Here is a 20039-nt window from a genome sequence, read left to right on the forward strand (position 1 = left end):
TAAGTATTTGCTCTTTTCTTAACTTTGGTGTATCACAACTGTATATTTTGTAATTTAATCATTCTGTCTCCTATGCTGAGATCTACTTTTTGAAATCAATTTCATAAAACAGGTGAATTTTTGGCAGCCGAAGCCCTTACACACTTTCAGTCCATCCACTGATGTTATAAAACATATGCGCACATGTGGAAAAATGCAGGAGTAATGAAGTTGTTTATTCCTTTCAATATTTAGGCCAGTTTATTTTAATTTGCTTGTTTAAATCCATAAGAGTGGATGAGATCTCCTAAAAATAGGATGACTATTAAGTTTTAGGGTCATTGCCCTTATGCTCAAGAAGTTTATCAACTAGCAGGAAAGACTGACATAATTAATTTCAAACTAACATATCCAGTGCTGTGGTTGAGGTGTGGATGGGTAGTATGTAAATTTAAGGGAGAGGTACTGAACTCCCCTCTGGGTCAGCTGTGAGTGACTAGAGAAAATGGTGTAAGTGTCAGCAAGTTAAATAAGGGGATCTGAATTTCAGGTGGAAGGGACAGCATGAAAAAATGCTTAAAAGTGAGAAACAGCTTAATGGGGGAGTGTGTGTGTGTGTGTGTGTGTGTGTGTTTGCAGGTAATTTGGTATTAGTGTGCAAATGGAGATTGACAGGTTATGAGACCAAAGAAGTGAACAGGGATAGGATCGTGATGAAAGTCTTTATCCTGTAAATAATAGGGAGCTCCAGAAGGGTTCAGAGCAGAAGTATCATTGTTAGATCACTCTGGCGGCACTGTGGAGAACAGACGTAAAGGAGACAAAAGTAGAAGAAGGAAATCCAGATAAAAGGTTATGACAGTTGTTCAGGGAAAAATGAAAGATTAGAGAAGTCTTCAAAATTAAATCAGCATGTCTTGGTGACTAAATATGGGTGAGGAGGAATAGGAAGTCCAAAATAGTCCCCAGTTTGGGGAGTTGAGTGACTAGGTAATATGTGTAACTTGGCTAGGAAATGAGGATTAGCATGTTTTAAGAATGGAAATGATTAAATTTTAGCCCTACTGATTATGCGATCTGTGAGAAATCATAACCTGAAGATTTGGAAAACAAAGCTCAATGTCAGTATCAAGGCTACAGATTTAGTTTTACAAATATTTAATAGGTATGTGTTAGTTAAAACCATAATATTGCATGTGACCTCAGCAGGGTGACCATATATCCCGATTTGTATGGGGCAGTCTTGGTTTACACCTGCTAATGAAGAGTAATAATTACTAATACTGCCCTCTTGTACTCTCAAAGACCCTCCGTTAGGATCATAAGAATTACATGGTCAGCCTACCTAAGGTGGGTGCTTATAGAAGGAGAAGATAGACAAAGGTAGAACTCTGCATTTAACATCAGTGTTTAAGGCATCAGAGAAGAAAGGGCTTGTGTTGTAACCTCACAAAACTGTGTTATCTGAGCCAGGGGAGGTAATGGGGTTGAGAGTGCTGAGTACGGTAAGGTAAAGGGGGAATGTCCATTCACTTGGCCCTGTAGGGGGACAATCGTCAGATACCCTTGCCAGAATGGTTTAGCGGAGTGGTAAAGCAGAGGCTGGATTGCGATGGGTTGAAGAGTGACCAGACAGGTAAGAAGTATAAGAGCTTTCTCTATAGTTTTGTTGTTGTTCCCATTGCTTTCTATATGGATTACAGTTTCAACTTTAAAAATCAATAAAAAGGAAAGTATGTAGAGATAGCACATGTAGAGTAATCTTTAAAGACCGCAGAGCAGGGATGAAGAAAGATGTAGGTAGGGGTTAGTGGAGGGACAAGGAAAGTTGGATGGCTATCTTTAGAATAAGACGAGAGCTCACTGGAGGCTGGAGAGAACCGACTGAGGATTTACTTCTCAACCAGTCTTAAGTTGGTCCCTCAAGGTTCAACACTAGTTTTCCCCCCCTGTTCCATTGATGAGATCTATGAAAAGATAAATTATCCTGTTTACTTGAAGTTTTTGTTTATTGTTTATTCTTCATACCGACTCCCCTAACACCCAGCAAGAGGCCGGATTTCTTCTGTCTTGGTTTCCCTACCGTATCCCAGCATCTAGAACAGGGCCTGTTATGTAGTAATCTTGATGAGTATTTTTTGCGTGAAATGATCGAAGAAACAAGGGCTCAGAGGCAATGGAACGGTGTTAGGAGTCCTATGGAACAGGAATAAAAGTTGGTACAGGTCCTGGATGAAGGCACTAGGCAGGTTTCAAAAGTAAACTAGTTGATTGGTGGAGAAGATGGGAAGTGGAGGAATTGCATGTCTGATACAGGAGGAGGCAAGGTTGTCTGCTGTGAGTGAGGCATGGTAGGATTAGGGAGCTTAGGGGAATGCCTGGGGAGTGTGAGAGAGATGGCTGACCATGGACTAGGACAAGCTGGTCTAGCTGTTGAAGATCCTGTCCTGCAGAGACTAATGGTGGGCAATAGAACCAGGCCTCAAGGTTAGGATTTTCGGAGCCACACACTGCAGTCCAGGCATACAATGGAAGCAGATAATGATCTAGGCTCCAAGCTAGGCCCATATGCAAATGAATTAGGCAGAACTGAAGGGAAGCAAAAGGGTGGAGGGTGTTGAGTGCATTTTTGAGAGAGTGATTTGGAATGTGTAGGGAGGGAAGCATGGCCAGGAAAAGACTGTGGGGAAATCAGAGTATGAAGGGATTCAAGGTAGGGTGTATGAGACTTTAAAGCATCAGAGGTGTGGTCAAACAGAGGATATTGAGCAGTTATGGGTGTCACCCGAATGGTTGGAGTTAGGTAAAGGGAAGGTAAGTAAGTCATTGGAGAGATCAAGAGATTGTACAGGAGGTGGGATTTTTGTTTTGTCCTCTATGGACACTTCACCAAGAATCATGGTAGGAAAAGATGTAGAAGGAAGCACAGCGGGCTAGACTTTAAAAGCCTCAACTAAACGCAGAAGAATGACCAAGAAAACAGCTTTTATTCAGTCATTTATCAAAGAATCAACCATTCAATCAGAATTTACTGAGCGCCTGCTATTTGCTTGCCATCATGGTGCATAGATGGCAGTGATGAAGGAGCATGGTGAAGGTTTAGACGTATGGCATGAACTTTTGAGGGAAAGGAGGTTTTATGGTAATATCAGAAGCCATGGCATCCCTCACCTCACTGCTGAAGGTTGCAGAGAGCTGGGCCCAGAGGGAAAGGAGTTTTTCCTCAGAAGAAAAAGATTAAGAGGCAGAGGAATAGCAGAAAGAGGACACAGAACAGGACTGGGCAGTATGCGTGGGAGGCAGTACTAATAAATGAGCTTACATTTTAGGCCACGGTGAAGGACAAGAGGAAGGTGGACAGTTTGTTCCAAGTGAAACTTTGGTGTCAAGTTTTTATTCTATCTCAGTGGATTCTGAATCATGATGCACTGCCTGGGGCATCCAGAGTGATGATGTTCAGTTATAGCTAGTAGTTTCAAGCCCATTCATTCAAAAAATCCTAAATGAATTCCACTACCTGAGGCTATGGGCATTGCACGCATTCTTTTGGAGCTGTAGGTGATAGAGTTGTAGCTCAAAGAATGGTGCGCTTGGGGAAACTAAAAGAGCCTTCCGCCAGTGACGGCAGCTCCCTAGGGGTTCAGTGCAGGCCTTCAAAGGGCCTGTGATCATCCTGATGCTGTGCAAAACATTGTGAACATGTGCGTTTCCCTGGGCCAGAGGCATATAATTTACATCATCTTCTTAAAAGGATATATAACCTAAAAAATGGTTAAGATTCACTGCATCTAGTCTAAAATCCCGATTTTACAAGCACTGATAATGAGGCCTGAAGATATATTGAAGTCCTAACCTCTGGTACCTCAGAATATGACCTTTTTGGAAATAGCTTGTTGCAGATATAATTAGTTAAGATGAGGTCGTATTGGAAGAGGGTGGGCCTGTAGTGCAATATGACTAGTGTCAAATTTAGGGGCACCTGGGTGGCTCAGGTGGTTAAGCATTGGACTTCAGCTCAGGGCATGATCTCACGGTTCGTGGGTTCAAGCCCCATGTTGGGCTCTGTGCTGACAGCTTAGAACCTGGAGCCTACTTCAGAGTCTGTGTGTCCCTATCTCTCTGCCCCTCCCCCACTTGTGCGCGCTCTCTCGCTCTCTCTCTCTCTCTCTCTCTCTCTCTCTGTGAAAAATAAATAAGCATTAAAAAAAGAAAAAAGAAAATTTGGGCCCAGAGGCATGCAAAGAGGAAAGTTGATGTAAAGACACACCGGGAGAATAATGCCATTTGAAGACAGAGGCACAGATTGGAATGATGCATCTACAAGCCAAGGAGCAAGGATTTTTAGCTGTTACCACAAACTAGGAGAAAGGCAAAGACAGATGTTCCCTCAGAGCCTATGAAGGAACAAGCCCTGCCTACTAGAAGCTAGAAGACACAAGGAAGGATTCTTCCCTGCAGGTTTGAGGGGGAACATGGCCCCATCAACACCTTGACTTCAGATTTATGTGCTCTAGAGGACTTCGACAATAAGTTTCTCTGGTTTTGAACTGTCCAGTCTACCTTGGGTGCAGCGGCTCTAGCACTCTATTCCAGTGCCCTTCGCAGTTAAGCAGTTTAGAACTTGGGATGGGATCCGAGTGCCCTGCTTCATTCTTGTCCTGCCCCAGTAGTGAGCTACTGTCAGTATCTCATACTTAGTTTTTAACAAAAGTATTCTTATAGTTTTCTTTCATTACCTTGAACCAAGCTTTCATTCACTTTAAAAGTAGTTTGTCAGGCAAGTAGAGTATTCAACCACTTAATAGATTTCCTACAAACATTGCATTTTTTTGAGGCTTCAGAGATTCAGCCCAACCTCCACGTTTAGAAGTTAGGAAGCCAGATCAGGACCATAGGGCTAGTGCAGGCTGGTTCTTACATCACCTTTTCCATTCCTCAAGCCCTACCTTGATTTTATGAAGTATAAATAAAATTTCATATTGGAAGAATAACAGTATGAACATTATCTATATAGATTTTAAAATTTAACCATTGAAATGATGGGGTCAAATGGCTGTTCTTTGAATGAAACTTTTGCTTTACTACAGATACATGGTATCCATTTCTGAATAATTCCCAAACATTTTAATAAAACCATCACGTTTACTTTCTTATGTGTTATAAGAAGTGGTTTTTTTTAATTCTTTGCTGGATTATGTGGATTAAGTTTGTGTATATTAATAAAGGTTAGGAGATAAGGAAATCTGATCATGAACCATTACTCCTGCAATAGTTTATTAATACCCATACTCTCATCACACTATTGTTTTTACTGACTTATTCTGTACTGAAATAAAGTCACTCGTGTGGTTCCCTCCTTCCCCTGGCTCTATCTGCCTAAATGGTGCTTCTGTTGTCAGGTCTAGGGCAAGACAGCTTTTTCCCAAACTTTCCCCATTATTCTAGCGCATACTGACCTCTCGCTTTTGCATTCCTATAAGATTTTAATCAATACAATTCAGCATAGCATTTACTTATACTCCATCTTATGTTGTTCTTTCTTGCATGTTAGTCCCATCTTCGAAAGTAGATTTTTAGCTCTTCAGGACCAGAACCACATGTGTTACAATTCTTCCCTAACCCTCAGAGCATCTGAAGCTTTTCATGTGCTCAGTATATGGGGTGATCTCAGATGGAAGGGTACCCTGGAGACCTGGGATGGGTTGGTGGAATGGATATGTATGCAGTATCTAAAAATTTTTACATTTGTTTTTTATTGATTTAATTTTTATTAGCACCAAAGAAAAACATTTTCCCTCATTTACAATATACCATACCTTTTATTTGTCTTGTAAATTGCATTAATAGCTAAAATACTATAATCAAATTCTTTTAACAGTAGATTTTCCTAGCTTGAAAGTAACTCTTAAATGTTATTGTCTCTTTTAATTTACCTTCGCTCTGAATACTTTGTAAATGGAAAACTTTCCTTCTTGGTTCTTCTACCCACTTCGTACCTTGTTTTTTCGCCAATGTAAACATGTCACAACACTGTAATTTTCCTGGGTTTTCTGTAGGGTATCTTTAGCCATTCCTTGGTCTGGCCTGGCATGGCAATTGTGTCATCTTGGTAGTTTGAAACTGTGCCTTTTTATTTCATTTTAGATCTCTACTAACTCTTCAGCAGCTACCTGTTTCTCTGCCAGTGTTTCCATCTGTCCTACCCCAGAATTTCTGTTTCTCTATTTTCTTGTTAAGATCATGTTCCGTATTATACTGATGTCAAAATACAGTTTATTTCAACTACAAATTGAATTTATTTGTCTTTTCTGGAAAAGCTTTACCCAACCTCGGTGACTAAGAAACAAAGGCTCTCTTAAATTACATAGTAGTGTGTCACAGAGTTTTTATCAAAACACAAATTAGTGGTCTTATTTTTAAAGGAGTGTTTAAGCACTTCCTGACTGCCAGCTCTCTTCCCACTCAGACATTAAATATTGCCAGTCACTTTATGACCATCTCAGATATGAGTATTAATATAACTCTTTGAATTACAAATACCATTTATATTACTTTATATTTTAGTTTAAAAATTTTCTAAAATCTCACTAACAGGCTGATACATAATAGTAGCACATTTTTTTACGGTTAGATTTTTTTCAATAGACTTTTTCTTTAATGTTTATTTTTTTGGGAGAGATAGAGACAGTGCAAGCAGGAGAGGGGAGAGAGAGAGAGAGAGAGAGAGAGAGAGAGAGAGAGAGAGAGAATGAATGAATCCCATGCAGGCTCCATGTTGTCAGCACAGAGCCCAGTGTAGGGCTTGAACTGAAAAACCACAAGATCGTGACCTGAGCCAAAATCAGGAGTCAGCTGTTTAACCAATGAGATACCCAGGTGCCCCACTAGACCTTAGTTTTTAAAGAAATTTTAGGTTCACGGCACAGTTGAGCTGAAAATACAGAATTCCCAGATACTCCCACCCCCACATACACAACAGCCTACCCCACTGTCAGCATCCCTCACCACGGTGGTGTATTTGTTATAATCAAGCCTATAGTGACACATCATTATCACTTAAAGTGCCTAGTTTACAACACTATTCACTCTTGATGTTATACCTTCTGTGGGTTTGGACAAATGTATAGTGACATCTGTTCATCATTCTAGTAGTATCTGATAGTTTCCCTGCCCTAAAAATACTCTGTGCTCTGCCTCTTCATCTCTTTGGCCCCTGTAACCCATGACAACCACTGATTTTTTTTTATTGTCTTCATAGTTTTACCTTTTCCAGAATACCATATAGTTGGGATCATACAGTACATAGCCTTTTCAGATTAGCTTCTTTCACTTAGTAATACCCATTTGAGTTTTCTCTTTGCCTTTTTACGGCTTGATAGCTAATTTCTTTTTAGCTCTGAATAATAATATTCCATTGTCTGGTTATACCACAGTTTATCCACTCACCTACTAAAGGATATCTTAGTTTCTTCCAAGTTTTGGCAACTATGAATAAGGCCACTACAAATATCAGTGTGCAAGTTTTTGTGTGGACGCGAGTTTTCATTTCATTTGGGTAAATCTCAAGGAGGCTGATTGCCAGATAGGATGGTAAATGTCAGGAACTCAGTTGAGCTGGGCAGAAGAGAGACCTGAGCTATTAGGTGTTAGAGTATCCAATTAGAGAAACAAGTCAAAAATGGAAGAGTTAAGCCTTTAATCACTGTGGTGATATAAGCAAGAGTCAAAAACTGGAGAAAATGTCAACTCCATCTGCTTCATTTCACCCATGGAATGGTACATTGGTTGAGGGTCAGATAGATCAGCATATATGTGGGGTCATCTCACTGTTGAGGGAGCCCTGAACAAAAGATTCTGGTAGTTTAAGGACCCTGAGATGGCTGTGGTTTGGGGGTAGGGTTGGGTGATTGAGGTGGAAAGACTCAAAATGGAAAAGAACTGGGTGCTAAGTCAAATGAAGAAAAATGTTTTCAAGAGTTCTTCCGACCCCCATAAGAGGTCCTGGCAGAAGCACCTAAAAAGGACCTGTGCCCTAGAGCTCAGATAAAGAAACCTAGGAATGAAAGCACCAGGGCTAGGAATATAAACATGTGAAAGATAATGCTGGCTAAGTTGGCCAAGACATTGACTGCATATCCTTTCAGAGACTAGAGTGCCCTGGCTATGCACCATGTCTGGTGTGGGGTGGACCATTTCCCCCTGTGACCTATCAGGTAGAAGTTTTTGTATTAGTCAGGGTTCTCCAGAGAAAAAGAACCAATAGAATATAAATTCAGATATAATGAGGACATTTATTATAGGAATTGGCTCCCTCAGTCATGGAGGCCTGGAAGTCTCACCATCAGTCATCTGCAAGCTGTAGAACCAAGAAAGCCAGTGGTGTAATTCAATCTCAGTCTGCAAGCCTGAGAACTAGAGGTCCTGTGGTGGAAATCTTGGAGTCCAAAGGCTTGAGGATCAGGAGCTCTGATATCCAAGGGCAGGAGAAAATGGATATTCCAGCTCAAGAATAGAGAAAGAATTCACCTTTTCTTCACCTTTTTGTTCCATTTGGGACCCCAATGGATTGGCTGATGCCTACTGTTTTTAAGGGCAAATCTCTTCACTCAGTCTACTGACTCAGATACTAATCTCTTCCAGATACATACTCACAGACACACCCAGAACTAATGTTTTGCATACTATTTGGGCATCCTATAGGCCAAATTGATACATAAAATTAACTATCATATCTTTGTAATTGCCTGTGATCAGACTTTAAAAATCACAACATAGGGGCGCCTGGGTGGCGCAGTCGGTTAAGCGTCCGACTTCAGCCAGGTCACGATCTCACGGTCCGTGAGTTCGAGCCCCGCGTCAGGCTCTGGGCCGATGGCTCGGAGCCTGGAGCCTGCTTCCGATTCTGTGTCTCCCTCTCTCTCTGCCCCTCCCCCGTTCATGCTCTGTCTCTCTCTGTCCCAAAAATAAATAAAAAACGTTGAAAAAAAAAAAAAATTAAAAATCACAACATAATTGCTAAACTATCTTCTAAAATGGCTATAACCACTTTTCATTACCTTCAATGAATGAAAGTTCTCGTAGCTCCACATTGTCACCAGCATTGGGTGGTGTCATTGTTTTTGATTTTGACCATTCTAATATGTATCGCATTGTCTGTAATGTCAGGTTTTTTTGCTTGAAAATAATTTTAATTTCTGCAACTACAGGAATGGAGTTATGAAAGGATAATTATTCTCCTAGTGACATTCTATTTCATGTTCAGAATCATAGTTCATACCCTATTCTGGCCTTTTACAAAGGGGAGGAAGTAGTCTTCTCTCCTAATGCCCAAATCTTGCCTTTCCATGTTCTTACTCCCATCCCACATTTTCCCCTCGCCCTAGAAAGCCATATAACAGATGGATTCAGGAACTCTAGGATAACTTAAATGGGCAAAAGCCAACAAAATTATATCCATCACTGGAATCTTACCCAGAAATATTCAAGATTCCATGTCCATCTGTTGCTGTCAAAATACAATGTGAATAGTCCTGCAAGTTGACTAGAGCCATTCTGTCTGATGATTAGAGAAAAGGAGATGGTGATCCTGGGTTTCCTGACTACTAACTTCCCCAGCTTTTTCACTTAACCTTCTTCCTTACCTTTCCCCACTCCGTTGCCTCCTCACCTAGATTCTTCTTCCCTATCAGTTCATCTGCCCAGATGCTGAGTAGAAATATCATTAAAGAAGTAATGAAAGATATCAGACATGAGATGTTATACTGATACCCTGCATTTACCCCTGTTGCTCCTGAAACCCCATTAAAATAACATAAACCCATGGGACCCAGAGAATTAGGAAGGAGATTACAGAGATTTTGGAAGCAGGAAATCAGATGGGTGAATGATAACTGACAGATCTGAGAAGACTCAATACAAATTTGATCATGGAGGAAACCAAGAAATAATCCATAAAATTCCTAAAAGTATAGATATTGGCAGTGTTAGGTATCTCTGAAAATTGGTAGAGGAAGGGAAAAGGTTAAGACTAAAAAACAAGGGGTACCTAGGTGGCTCAGTGGGTTAAGCGTTTGACTCTTGATTTCAGCTCGAGTCATGATCTCATGAACTGTGAGATCAAGCCGCAAGCTGGATTCTGTGCTGACAGCACAGAGCCTGCTTGGGATTCTTTCTCTTTCTCTGCCCCTCACAGGCTCATGCTCGCTCGTGCACGCTCTCTCCCTTCCTCGCTCTGTCAAAATAAATAAATATATATTTTTTAAAAAATCTAAAAACAAGAACTGGTTGAAAGTCTATTTAAGAAGCTGTTATATACTCAGATCTCCAACCTGTACCTCCAGGATTTATCCTGGAGGCAGTAAAATGGAGGATCTCCGGACTAGGGACTCAGGGAGTTTCAGTAAACATGGAGCCCAGCAGTATTCTGTACCATGTTTAGTGTTCCCAGAACACTAAAACCAGACTCTCTCCCTCTGTACAAAGTTTGGGGGATTCTTCTCTGGCAAAACCCAAGAAAAAATGCCTAAAAGTCTAGGCTCAGGGATTACTCAGGAATGACCTGTGTAAAGCCTAGAGTTAACAGACCTACCCATCAATGCACAGACACCTTCAAGTTATCTCTGTACTACCCCACTCTTAGACATGACCAGATAGCCAGAAATCACTGAGCATTTGAGGAAAACATCAAAATGAAAGCAGAGATCTAAACAAGCAGCCGGGAGAAAAAACAACTGTGAGTACACAGAGACTATATAGGGAGGAGGAAAAGTCTCAGAGAACTAAGAAAAACATAATTCAAAGGAAAAAGTGTAATTGGAAGTTACAATATGAAAATAAGGCGGTTGGAATATAAAACTGAAAAAGTATCCCAAAAAGTAGCACATAAAATAGATTTAGAAAATAAAAAAGAAAATTAAAGGATCTGGCCAGGAGATCCAACATCTAGATAATGAGATTTCTTTTAATAGAGAAAGAGAGAAAGAGAAGAAAGACATAACAAACACAGGATAAACAAACAAAAAAGAAAAACAGAAGGGAGAAAATCATCAGTGAAGCAATTAAAGAGAAACTTCCAATTGAACAGAAAAACATGAGTTTCTAAATTGAAAGGTCCATTATATCTGAAAATACATGCAAATTAAGGTACACTACTATGAATTTAGATGGGGGGGTGGAAAAGATAAAGTGGTCACATAGAAGAATGTGAATTAGAATGGTTTGAGACTTTTTCACTGGAAGACAAAATACTCTGGAACAGGGCTCCCAATTTTCTGAAGGAAAAGTATTAACAGCCTGGAATTCTGTACCTAGCGTAACAATTAAGTGTCAAAATAAAATCTTTCAAACAGAGAAGCTTTCAAAAAATTTCCTGTCCTGTCCCTAAAGCTTTTAGAGGATGTGCTCCACCAAACTGAGTGTATAAAGCTAGAAAGAAGCTAGGTACTCTAGGAAATAAGGATACGGCACTTGCAAGAGGTAAAGGGACTCCCCACGATGAGACAACAGGCCAGAGAGCTCCTGATAAATTTCCCCCCCAAAAAAAAATTAAAAAAAAAAAGAAAGAAATTGACAGAAATACCTAAAAATTGATTTGAATTTTTGAAAATGGATATATACAACTGGGATAGTGTTTAAGGTCAAACTTGTGTTAAATAACTACATGACATGGCAAATGGGAAAGGAGACAGTTATAAACCCCAGGAAAGAAAAGAGGTTGTGGAAAAAAATAATTTCTACAAATAATTAAAAGTCACTGTATTTTTGAAGTAACCTTACTATGTAAATTCGTTAACATTTTTCTTGATAATTTCTTACTGTCTGCTCTGTCATACGCACACATTGCCCAAATTTAGTTGCATACAAAAATCGCATTTTTCCAGCAATTTCTGCCCATTGTACCCCTCTGCCCCTTTCCTACTTCAAGTATTCATCTTCTCCCCTCTGTAGTATTACCAGGAACTTGAGCTGACCCCCTGCATCTTGTCCCTCTTTTCCTCCCTCCACTGACCACTCTGTGCTGGCATTAATCTTTCTAAAACCAAATATGATTACATTACTTCAGTCCTTCCGTGAGGGTTAACGAACACAGAGTGAAATCTGAACTCCATCCCCTGTGTACAGGCTAAGACTGCCACTTGCTTCCATGCCTCCATTTCTCTGCAGCACTCCGCCATCGGGCAACTCAGCGTCCTGCTCTGTGGACTTCGATTTGCTGGCTGGTACTCTCTGCCTTTGAGGCCTTCCACCCTGGGAGCTGTCCCAGCCCTTCGCATGTGCCATTGTTACCAGCTGCCTCCTATGTTGCAGTCAGTCTTATGCTTGTCTTCCACCATGCTATCAAGAGAAAGCTGAGATTGTATCTTATTTCTCGTCACGTCCATAACACTTAACTCAATGTATGGAACAAAATAGGTATTTAATAAATGCTAGTTAAATAAGTGAATCATGAAGGGCAACAAAAGAAAGAGATAATGTCAACACTTCTCAAATATCTTCTGTACCTCCACCATTTCTACTGACACATCTGTATTTCTGAGTAAGGAATTAAAAATCATGAAGCAATGAAATAAAACGTACCTATATCTATATACCTGTATTCAGATTAACAAATAATTGATTAAAAACCTGACCTATGGTTTTCCTTCATTTGGATCAAAATTGAGAGGCAAAAACTATAAATCAGGCTTATTAAACATGAGTCTCTAAATTGAAAAGGTTCATTATATATTAATTTTTTTTATTTTAGAGGAAGAGAGACAGAGAGCAGGGGAGGGGCAGAGAGAGAGAGGAAGAGAGAGAATCCCAAGCAAGCTTCATGCCCAGTGTGGAGCCCAATGCAGGGCTAGATTCCACAGGATCATGACCTGAGCAGAAATCAAGAGTTGGACCACCTGAGTAACCCAGGTGCCCCTCTTTGTGGAAGTTTTAAACAGAGTTCTGATTTTTATGGAAGTTGTACATGTACATACTTTAAAAAGTCAAATCATTCTATAAGGCTGGTTACAAAATTAACACTTGCTCCCAGTCCCCAGGCCCATGTGCTTTCTTTTAGCTGACCAAAAAAACATTTGCCTTCCGTATTGTAAAGAAAAAAAAAAAAAAATCCTAATGTTACTAACTCTCACTTTAAATGTTGTCTACTGACTTCTCATTCAAGAAAACGAAGCTTTAACTCATCCTTAGCACCGAAGGCCAACCCCTGCCAGCCCCCACATCACAAATGCATTCCTTATCTCCCTACCCCTATGACATTATACCATAATTTTGGTTAAATCAACTTTAACCAGAGGCAAATGTTATTACAGCTGAGCAATACAGTGTATCATAACTATACTAACACCCTATCCACTGCCAATTCTCTACTCAGATACTTGTTTACTTACTACCTTTCATTTGACAACACTGTATGTTTAAAGATATAAAGTCTTGAGTAGAGATCTCTTAGGTTGTTTGATCTCTGATTAAAATAAATTCTGTTTAAAGCGTATTAAGCTTGGAGCGCCTGGGTAGCTCACTTGAACATATGACTATTGGTTTCAGCTCAGGTCATGATCAGTTCGTGGATGTGAGCCCCACATTGAGTTCCGTGCTGACAGTGAGGAGCCTGCTTGAGATTCTCTCTCTCCCTCTCTCTCTCCCTCTCTCTCTCTCTCTCTGCCCCTCCCTGCTCTTGCATGCTCGCTCGCTCTCTCTCTCTCTCTCAAAAAATAAACATTTAAAAAATCGTTATAAAGTGAAGCAATAAGAGGAGCACTTTTATTTTTTATTTTTATTTTTTAAATGTTTATTTTTGAGAGAGAGAGCGCAAGCAAGGGAGGGGCAGAGAGAGGGAGACACGGAATCCAAAGCAGGCTCCCAGCTCTGAGCTGTCAGCATAGAGCCCGATGCGGAGCTCGAACTCATGAACCAGGAGATCATGACCTGAGCCAAAGTCAGACGCTTAACTGACTGAGCCACCCAGATGCCCCAAGAAGACCACATTTTAAAGTTGTTTTTTTTTTTGTTTTTTTTTTCTGGGAGTGCCTTGGCTGCTTCAGTCAGTACAGCATTCAACTCTTGATCTTGGGGTTGTGAGTTTGAGACCCACGTTGGGTGTAGAGACTACTTAAAAGTAAACTCTTAGACTCTTAAAAACTGAGAACAAACTGAGGGTTGACGGGGGGGTGGGAGGGAGGGTAGGGTGGGTGATGGGTATTGAGAGGGCACCTTTTGGGATGAGCACTGGGTGTTGTATGGAAACCAATTTGACAGTAAATTTCATATATTAAAAAAATAAATTAATTAAAAAATAAAAATAAAAAAATTAAAATAAAATAAAAAAGTAAACTCTTAAAAAAATAAAAAATAAAAAAAAATAAAAATTTCTAAAGAGTAGGCTACTCTGAATTTGAGATTCTCCTCTTTCCAAAAATTTAATTTAAAATTCTCTTATTTCTGAGCAAAATCTACTAGAGAAATAAAGAGCATCCCATTGCTTACAGAAGAGTGTGTGTCCATCTTGGGTTTTGAGGGTGGATGTTGCAGTGATTGATGGCGCTAAGAGGGGCAGTGGTCACAGCGGCAACCAGGGAAGAAGACCCAGAAGGACACAGTCTTAGGAGGATCATAAACACTGGGTGAAAGTCACTTTGTATGGAGAAGGATATTACTCTGTTTTATATTTGGCTTTCTCCAAGACTGAAAAGAATCAAAGTTTCGTTCATTTTATTTATGATTACTCCCTGCCCCAACCTGGTTTTTTGGTCCATCTGAAATCCAATTTTATATGTTGCCATTTTATAACTGGGAAAGTCAAAATAGTAAGGGTTTTAAATAGTGGAAGAGAACAAATGCAATAATTATTTCTTTTTTCCTTCATGTGTTAGGTCTTCGACAAGTATTTTTTCAAAGCACATAGCATTTATTGACTGTCTTCTGCATGCCGAGTAACTTGCGAGACACTTAAAATACACGTTGGCTTTGTTTTCAGTGTAGAGGTAGAATAAATTATTTTAAAGCCTTGAGGTTTTCTTTTTTGTTATTCTTGTTAGCTAATTATTTTTATTTTACATTTAATCCATGATTATTTGATTTATATACCTCTTTATAGCTAACTACAAAATTTATGCCTATTTCTAAATATTTACTATACTTGCCCTTATATACGGAGACCTTTATTTCAGTGTATCTTTGAGGCTTCTCTGTCACTCACAACATAGTTGGTGTTCAGAAGCCATCTGCCCTGTGTCTGAACTTGACCTCTGTACATGGATACTCCTGTCGTGACATTTTCTGCTAGGAGTGCAGCAGTGTGTAAGATATAGCGAAGGAGATTGAGGCTGTCAGCTACACAGACCTGGGTTCATTCAGCGCTGTCTCTGCCATTCAGGAGCCCAGTGGCCTTGAATGTGTTGTTTATCCTCTCTGCACTGCTGTCTCCTCATCCACAATGTGGAGTTGATGACCACAGGTTCCTTAGTAGGGATTAGCAGGACTCGCAGGATATTTGTATAATGTATGGCAAGTTGCCAGGCACATTATAGATGCTTAATAAGTGATAGCTATTACTTTTTTAATTTTAGAGAAATTAAAGGAAGTCTACATTTAGTTTTGTGTTCTTTGGTAGTTGTTCCCAGTCCATTTTGTCAACTTGAGAAAATAAGTATATCTGAATATAAAATTAAGTAATTAGAATAAAGTGTTTTATTTGTGAGTTTTACAATTGTAGGTACAGTTAACTTTGAATTATATGTAAGTTATTTAACCATATTGCTTTAGGCTTTCTCAAAACAATATCATCCTCTGATTATCTTTACTGATTTCATTAGTTTTTTGTTTTCTTATTACTGGAGAAACTATTTAAACCAGCTCCCTTAGACACCTCCAGAACAGCCGTGTGCCATGTAGAGGTAGAGACAGAGAAGTCAGCTCTGCTTCGTGCGGAGGGAGTGCCATTCAGCAAGAATTAAACAAGATGGGAAACACACTACCTTGCATCTGTGCCACCCTTATAGGAACCCTGCACGTAGTGTAAGCATCATTATCTGTTTTATAAATGGGAGAAATAAAGCTCATGATGTTAAGCGCCTTGCCTAGGTCACACACGGAATAAGCAAGCATTCTGAAGTAGATCTAATCTAGATTCTAACTTAGATCCTCTGATTCCAAATCCAGTCTGTTTTCCTAGGTACCACTTACATTTGTCTCCATCGTCTCCGAGTGAGCTCTTCAGGGTGTGCAGCTTCGGTACTTTGTTTTGAAAGCATATATGTACTTGGTTTCAAATGCAGGGAGATAGCAAAAATCAGCCTTTTTACTTGTTTTCCTGTGTCACTGCCCTGCTCTGATAGAATAAGCACTAGAGAAGGAACAGCACTGCAGATGAGTTTCTCACGTGCAACAACAATCTGCTGTAAAGATCAAAACTAAGTTCTTATTCAGTCAGATCCCTGCTATTTTGTTTGTAAACCAGCTTGTGTTATTCTCTCTTGCCTACTCTTAATTGGGCACAGCAATTCAAAATGGACTTAATGCCTCGCGTATGCAATTGCAAATTAAAAGTGCTCCAAACGTGCAAGTTTTCATTAATAGATATAGTATTATCTGAAGACAGTGGGCTATAGGGGAGGTAAAACTTTACCTACACTCATTTAGGTTTTCAGCTGCATTCTTTAACAAAAAAACATATTAGTGAGAAAAACAGAAGTTTATTAACATCTATCTTATTATATAATTAGATATGTGTTAATTATATAATCATATATTTTAATGTTATTTTAATCTTAATAAAATATTTATAATTATATAATTAATACATATTGACATGTATATAAAAATGTGTGTCTCATTTGTATTTGGTACTCAGGGAATAATGAGCAAATCTCAAAGATATGGCTTTAGAATTTAGGATTAAATACTGTCTTAATAAAGAAAGGGGAGAGAGGATGTAGATCTCAAAGAGGAAAATAAATGATTTTTAGGAAAGACCGTGGACCCTTAGAAGAACAGATGAGAGGTATGAGTTTGTGACAAAGTTTGTCCTGGGGGAATTTATGACCATTGACTTCCTTTCGGAGGATTTATCTTTAGGCAGATAAGGAGAGTTCAAAGAAAGCCTCATTCTGTTTTTGTTGTTTTTCAAGTGCCTATAGCTCAAAATAATCAGTATACCAAAGGGACATATTTGGGGGTGGCACGTCCGGAACTCCCATAGCAGTATTTCACTTCACAAATTTGCACGTCACCCTTGCTCAGGGACCACGCTGACTCTGTATCGGTCCAGTTTTAGCACATGTACTGCCGAAGCGAGCACTCTACAGCAGTATTTCAGCTGGCATGTTCTGCTACCCTTCAGAGCTCAGATTCATTTGCAATTATATCCCTAGTGCCAGTGCCTAGCGGTCTCTGTGTGTCCAGGATATAGTAGATGCTCAGGAAATGTTCATCACATTCAGTGTCTGGGTGGATGAAAGGGAGAAATGAGAGAAAGAATGTTAGCTCCTTCTTTCACTCTGCAAGTAGGATATTATTAACGCATTAGTTGGCTTCCCTTACATGTTTTACAGCTTCTGACGGCTTCAAAAGTTCTTTCAAGTTGTAATAACAGGACTGTTGCCCTTGTCCCTCCAAATAAGTGCCTGTCTATATCAGGCCATTCTAGAGACAGGGTTATGCTGACCATCCAGGCTGCTTAAAACTGCTACAACAAGGGTAGTAATACTAACTGGCTTTTCTGTTTGCAGTGACTATTGCATTCATTATGGCATCTGAATTTTAAAACGACTGCCTTTTCAAAACAAAGCCATGTATTAGAGCGCAGACCCTGTAGCTAGATTTCTGAATTTCAAATCTTGCACCGCTACCAACTCACTGTGTGGTTTGGGCAAATGATTCAGCCTTTCAAAGTATTAGTTTTCTCATCTGTAAACAGGGATGATAACTATACCCTTATAATAAGATAGTCGTAGAAATTAAATGAGATAATGTAGGGAAAATTCTTAGCATAGGGCCTGGGCTCAGAAAGCCTTCGATAATTTTTTGTCATCTTAGTGGTAGTCATAATAATAACTGCTTCTTGTTACACATCTGCCCTTCTTCGCTTTAATTTTCTACAGAGTAAGGACTGTGTTTTGTTTATTTCTGCCTCCCCGCCCAACATGGGGCTTATCATGAGTTAGGTACTCAACAAATAAATATTGGATTGAATAAAGCAGGCAGATAATTTTTTTTAACAGGAAGTTGTGTTCCAAATGACTGAGTTTAAGCTCGGAGAGGTTACCAACAGGTTTTGAGCAGCTGCTATAAATCAGCCATACAGTATGTCCTTTAATCTCAAGGCAACTTTATGAAAGGTTCATATGGTGTCCCAGAATTCAAACCCACATCTTTGAGTCCCGAGCCCAGAACCATTCCCACAAAACCCTCCTGCCTCTCTTACAAAATATACAAGAATTCTTTCCGGGTCATTATATACTAGTATATAATCATTATAGTATTTGGGTAAGTATGAATTGATTATCTAAGTTTTATTCATTTGTTAGATCTCAAAGAAAAAACTACATGGAAGCATTATACTGTTCCCAGCCTGCTAGCTTTTTGAATTCTAGAGAAAAAAAGGATAACAGGTAACTGAATGTGAATATGACAAAATGAACGAATAAGGAGAGAGTAGTCTGAACAGATACAGAAAGGGTAGGATAAGTGAGTGCTTTACAAATGAAAGCAGATGTATGAAATTACAAGCTGTCAGATCAGCAACGGAAATGAAGATGATAAAGTGGTTCCTTACATAGATTATAATTATTCATTTTGCCCAGTCCTGTCTCCTTTCCCCATAATGTTCATGGGAAGGGGGAGGGGGTGAGAAGCTGTTGCAAAAAATGTTGCTTCCAACAAAAGAAGAAAAAAAAATCTAAGAATCGAGGGTATTTCTGATCACAAACAATTGTTTATTTTGGGATTTATGTTGTTTCTATAGAATCACAGTTGTTTTCCTATGGAATATTTTTCAACTGCTTGTTCTGATTAATGAAAAGGATTCAGTTGCAACAACAGGAAGTTGTAACTGTAAAGTTTCTTAACAATCAATGCTGTGGAGGCAGTCAGTGTGGCTTACAAAACAAGCGTCATTAATGGGCAAGACTGTGACAGCAGTGGCAGATGGATTGCCAAGAAATGAAGTAGTTTACATAGACCTGCTTGAAAAGATGTGTTTAATAATTGCGCCCATAATTAGGTTGATTTGGGAAAAAAAATTAAATGACAGTCTAAGGAACACAGTTAGGCTTATCTATGAAGATTTTGACATTTTTCCTCCAAGAAATGCTGCATGGATACTCTACCTAAATTTCTCGTTACCTTTAGAAAAAAATAACTGAAAGAAATTAGATTTTTTAAAACTTTGAATTACGTAATATTTATATATAAAAGAATAAATGTAACATATGTAACTTATGGAGCATAATTAAGGTAAATATTATTTTATGATAATTTTAAACTGGTTCTTTCCCATTCATAAGATTTTTGTTACTAATTTCTAAGCAGCAAAACTAGAGACATTTAAACACAGACATATAAATGGCAATAAATATGCATGCTTCTAAGAGTTTATTTATATTGCAAACGTACACATCTCGATATCTGAAGCTCTTCTTCCAACACCCCCTGAGGATAAGTACTAGATATTAGATTGCAGTTAACAGTACAGTGTGCTGCTTCAAAGGCCATTTGGTAAAGATCCCTTTCCCCATTTCCTTTTATCAAATTAATTGAGTTATTGGTTTGCTTTCTTTGAATCTAAGTTGTTATTTTTTTACTCTCAAGTAATGCAAACATCTTAAACAGTATTGCTTCTGAATTTTTTTTTTCCTCCTATTTAGTGATCTCTAGTAACTACCAGACCTGTCTTGGCCTTCTGATGCATTACCCACTAATTGGGGATGTACACTCACTGATTCTTAAGGCTCTGTTCCTTCGAGATCCAAAGGTAAGATTTCCAAATAGAGTATGCACAATTTTAAGTTGGGTGAAAAATTGGTTTCTCAGTACAGCTCCAAGAATTGCTAATGGGGAATTTGTCTAAT

General features: G+C 39.1%; 1 protein-coding gene and 1 non-coding gene across 9 annotated transcripts in view; one reads left to right on the forward strand and one right to left on the reverse strand.

Annotated features, from left to right (window-relative positions):
* Nucleotides 1-20039, forward strand: part of TBC1D5 (TBC1 domain family member 5) — a 537582-nt gene that overhangs the window by 399047 nt on the left and 118496 nt on the right. For all 8 annotated transcript variants that reach the window (XM_058729800.1, XM_058729802.1, XM_058729801.1 and 5 more), the window contains one exon: nt 19836-19942. In XM_058729800.1, coding sequence (XP_058585783.1) covers nt 19836-19942 — 107 coding nt within the window. The remainder of the gene's footprint in view (nt 1-19835; nt 19943-20039) is intronic.
* Nucleotides 17167-17269, reverse strand: LOC131513285 (U6 spliceosomal RNA). Its single transcript, XR_009262511.1, has one exon. It is a non-coding gene; the product is annotated as a U6 spliceosomal RNA (small nuclear RNA).

Source organism: Neofelis nebulosa, chromosome 5 (genome assembly GCF_028018385.1).
Source record: "Neofelis nebulosa isolate mNeoNeb1 chromosome 5, mNeoNeb1.pri, whole genome shotgun sequence".
Classification (NCBI taxonomy): domain Eukaryota; kingdom Metazoa; phylum Chordata; class Mammalia; order Carnivora; family Felidae; genus Neofelis; species Neofelis nebulosa.